Source organism: Dermatophagoides farinae, chromosome 3, assembly GCF_024713945.1.
Source record: "Dermatophagoides farinae isolate YC_2012a chromosome 3, ASM2471394v1, whole genome shotgun sequence".
NCBI lineage: Eukaryota > Metazoa > Arthropoda > Arachnida > Sarcoptiformes > Pyroglyphidae > Dermatophagoides > Dermatophagoides farinae.
In genome coordinates this window covers 2,256,942-2,261,685 of record NC_134679.1, presented here as the reverse complement: position 1 = coordinate 2,261,685, position 4,744 = coordinate 2,256,942, and the positions used below count along the sequence as shown (strand labels likewise).

The following is a 4,744-nucleotide window of genomic DNA, read 5'->3' as shown; positions in this document are numbered from 1 at the left end:
TCAGTGTTGATTTTGCCATTCATTACAGTGGTAAAAATTATTACATCTTGTTTGTTTGGATTGTAATAATAATAATAATAATATTTCGTTTTTGTCATTCTCTAACTATTTAGTTGAATGTAATATTCAACTTGTTTGTGCGCATCCACATCATCATCATCATCATTAGAAGCATGTGTGTACGTGTATATATACAGGATCATAATCATCAATTATCAATTGCTATTTATTGAAGTAATAATCATCATCACAATTATTAATATAAAAACTAAATAAATGATGATGAGATGATGTTATTTATTTTTTTGCTTCCATTTTATATATGTTTATGACGTTTATACATTTGATTTATGTTAAATCAAAAAGATTAATAAATCATTGATTGTGTTTGAATATTTCAAAAAGAATTTTAAACGATTTGGGTTATAATTGCTCAATTCTTTATATGTGTTTGCAAGTGTGTTTTTAATCAAATCATATCATTTGTTTTTTGATCATTTTTTTTCCATTTGTTATTGACAACAAATTATCATCAATCATTTAGAATTGCATTTTTTTCCACGAATAATTGTGAATAATGTAATGATGCCTTTGGCGCCACAATTATCTGTGCCACATTTGGGTCAATTATCATCAACATCACCAAAGATTCGTAGTAGTAATAATAATAATAATCCTAATCATCATCATTTTAATAACAATCAAACAATAAAAATGATTAAAGCTTCAAAACCGAAGCTTTCATTTAGCATTGATGCTATTGTTGGTAAAAGGAAAACATTGGATCATCATTCATCAGCCGCTATAACAGCTATAACAAGTCAAGATGATGAATCATCTAATGATACAATTAATAATGAAACAACATCATCATCAACAATGTCTGATCTATTATCATCATCAGTATCGGCTTTTGAAACAAGACCATTAAAACGTCGTTTAAGTGAAACATTTGCTGCCGCTACTGCTGCTGCTGCGGCCGCTGATGTCGATCTAAATAATGATCGTCATTCAGTTAGTCCAAATTCAATTGGTCACGATCATCAACATCGACGATTATCACCAAACAATTTGATTGGTGGAAGGCAATCAATTTCACCACCATCATCTAATGGTACATCAACAACAATGCCACCGGATATTGGATCTCCTGGTAGAAGTCTTTCACCATTATCATTAGTGACTAATCATAATAATCAATCATTGATTGCAAATACTCAACAACCACCGAGCTCATTGACGAATATGGCACAATTTTTGGCTGCTGCCCATAATAATCGTCAATCATTGTTGACGGGATCCACAACCGGATTGGTAATACCATCAACACCACCACCACCACCATCAACAACATCAAGTCATCATTCATCATCATCACCAATGTCACCCGGACAATTATCATTACCGGTTTCATCTGCCGCATCAACGTCCACATCATCATCATCATCATCATCATCAACAACAATAACAACTTCGACGACGACCACACAACAACCCCAAATATCAACAATTGGACATCCAAATCATCCGATGATGGTAGCAGCGGCTGCCGCAGCTGCTGCAGCTGCTCATTCACAACTTCCATCATCAGCTACGGGAGCAACGACAGCAGCACCACCACCTCCAACAGCATTACCATCCGATTATCAACATGCAGCAGCATTTTATCCATGGTTTCTTCGTGCCAATCCATTTGCTGGCCGTTTTCCTGGTAAGTTTTCTAGTATAATATATTCAAGGAGTGTTAAATAAGGAAAGAGTAAAGTGAGAGCTTAATCAAAATCATGATATTAATTTTGATTATGATTATGATCAATAAATAAAATGGTGGTTAAAATTAGATGATCACTCACACACACACACACACAAGATTTATATATTTATGAACAATCAAATTTGATTTGTTTGAATTTCAATTCGTTTCTCTTGCCTTTCAATATTGAATATTATCTATATCTTCATTTTCGTTTAAAAAACACGAATGAAAATAAAAATCATCATGTTGATATGATGATCATCACTATTGATCGACCATCATTTTTTTTTGGTTATTAGTTTTGATTTTTTATTAGTTTTGGAAGTGGGAAAAAAAATAATTGATCATATATTGATTATCAAAATTATTCAACAAAACAAATGCAATTTATCAAATGTTTAAGAGCAGGATTGGGGAGAAAACTAAAACGACGAAGCCAACGAAAAAAAAATGATAATAATCAGCAAGCAATTATTCAAAAATAATTATTAAAGCCATGACATTTCATCATCATGATGATAATATAGCCTTTGGTGTTTATGATGATGATGATCACCATTATGATTATGATTATGATGATCATCATCGTTCATCAGGAAAAAAAAATTATAAAGTGTTGATTCAAAGTGTATGCGTTTGTGTTAATCATAATATTCATCAAATATTCAGGCAAAAATAACAACAACAACAACAACAACGACGACGACAAGCATAAAATAATAATCGCATTATAAGCTAACCTCTATGATGATGATCATGATCATCATCGACATCATGGTAATAAATTATAATTATCACTAAACAAAAATATTGATCGAATTTGGAAATACAAATCAAATATATTCAAAAATAATAATAATCATTTTAGATTTTAAATTGCAGATATTTGCAAATATTTGATGTGTGTGTATCGTTCGATCGATTGATGATAAAATATGAAGCCCTTTTTTTGGGTGCCGATTATTTATGGATCATGATGATGATGATGATGATGATGATGATGAAATTAAAACAAACATCACATTTTTATGAACATGTTGATTTTCATCCAGTAGAAAAAAATGACAAATTTCTCATAAACAAAAATATTGGAAAAAAAAACAGAAATAGAAATAGAAATTGAAATCAATCGAATCGAAAAACGAACAAACAAACGAAAAAAAAAATTAATTGCAATTTAGATAAGATTAGTATTATTCAGTTTTATTTCTCTATACGGTCAGGCGGTTTACTTTGTTGTTTTTGTGGATGCTTTGGTTTGCATTTTTTTTCTTCTTTTTTTTTAGTGAATTTCTTAAATTTCGATTTGCCACTGTTGATTATACAGGAATGTGCATTTATAAAAAAAAAGACAAGCCGACATGACTTTGTTGTTTTTTTTTATTGTTGTTGCCATTGCGGTTGTTTGGCCCAAATTTGGGTTTTTTTCTGCTGATGATCATCATCATCATCATGTGGGTGTGTGATTTTTTCGGCGTTTTTCATTTAGGTTAGGTTAGCTGTGTATATGTGTGTGGGTGTGTGTGTGTGTTTGTGTGTGTAAGTGTCTGGTAATCGATTTTTTTTGTGAGATTTATGATTAGATTTTTTTCTTTTTTTTGGCCTTTAATCGATTTTTAATACTTTTTTTTCTATTTTTTATCGTTTTTTTCTATTTTGATTGATGTTAATCAAAATCATCATCATTCGATTATAGGAATGCCATTTGATACACCATTGGGATCATTTTTGCTACCTCCATTTAGAAAACCTAAACGTATTCGTACAGCATTTAGCCCTGGACAATTATTGAAATTAGAGCAGGCATTTGAAAAGAATCATTATGTTGTCGGTAATGAACGTAAACAATTAGCCAATCATCTTGGTCTCAGTGAAACACAAGTAAAAGTTTGGTTTCAAAATCGTCGTACAAAACATAAACGACAAAAACAAGAGGATGAAGAATCCGGTTCAAACGGTGGTACTGGTAGCGGAAATAATACAACTAATGGTGATAATAATAATGGTTCAGGACAAAGAGATTTTAATACAGATGATGAAGAAGAGATTGATCTTGAAGATGAAGAATGTGGTAGTGGTGATGATCAAGATGATGGACATCATCATAATCATCTTCATAATCATCATGGTACAAATTCACATCATCATTTACATGGTGTTAGTGGATCAGCAGCGGTAGCTGCTGCTGCAGCGGCAGCAGCAGCCGCAGCACAACAACATGCATTAAAATTTGCTAATATGCATCATCTTTGGTATCAATCAGCAATGGGTTTAATGGCAGCAGGTGGCACAAATGGACAGGATGCCGGTCATCATCCACCAGTCACATCTTCTGGCTCAAATTAAATTATAAATGAAATTTTAAAAAAACAAACAAACATTGTTGTATATACGATAAATATTCATCGCTATCATTGTTTGATTATAATTTATTGAAATTGAAATTATAAATAAAATTTGTCAACAAACACGCACACACAAATACAAATAGTCATTTTTAAATTGATAGAATCTTTTTCTCAACAACAACAACAACAACAATAACGACAAAAAATCATTTTAAATAGATAATGAGAATGAGAACAAATCATTTCACACAAACCTATACAGGCAAACATTTTTTGACTTTGATCATGATTTGAAAAAAAAAATTTGAATTGTCATTATTATTATGTAAATAAATGGAATGAATAAACAAAAATTATTTAATGATCTGGATTCAATTTTCGTTGAAAGATAAAAAGATGATCAAATCAAATTGAAATTTGTGTGTGTGTGTGTGGGATTTGATTTGTGAATCATCCAGATGTTCAAGATTTGTTTAATTTTCTCATTTTAATTTATTCAATAAAAATAATCAATGGTAACCCAATTTCTCTGTGAATATAATCACAGTATCCGCAATCATTTTTTTTCATTGAATTTCTTCATTAACACCTTAAATGATGATGAATTTGTTTCGGAATTTTAATTTTTATTTCTCAAATT

The 4,744-nt window shown here is 30.8% G+C and overlaps 1 protein-coding gene across 1 annotated transcript; it reads left to right on the top strand.

Moving 5' to 3' along the window:
• On the top strand, window positions 1–4,465 carry LOC124498477 (uncharacterized). Its single transcript, XM_047062235.2, has 2 exons — window positions 1–1,711; window positions 3,453–4,465. The coding sequence occupies exons 1-2, from the start codon at window positions 583–585 to the stop codon at window positions 4,100–4,102; spliced, it is 1,779 nt and encodes a 592-aa protein (XP_046918191.1). The 5' UTR covers window positions 1–582; the 3' UTR covers window positions 4,103–4,465.
• Window positions 4,466–4,744: the final 279 nt, after the last annotated feature.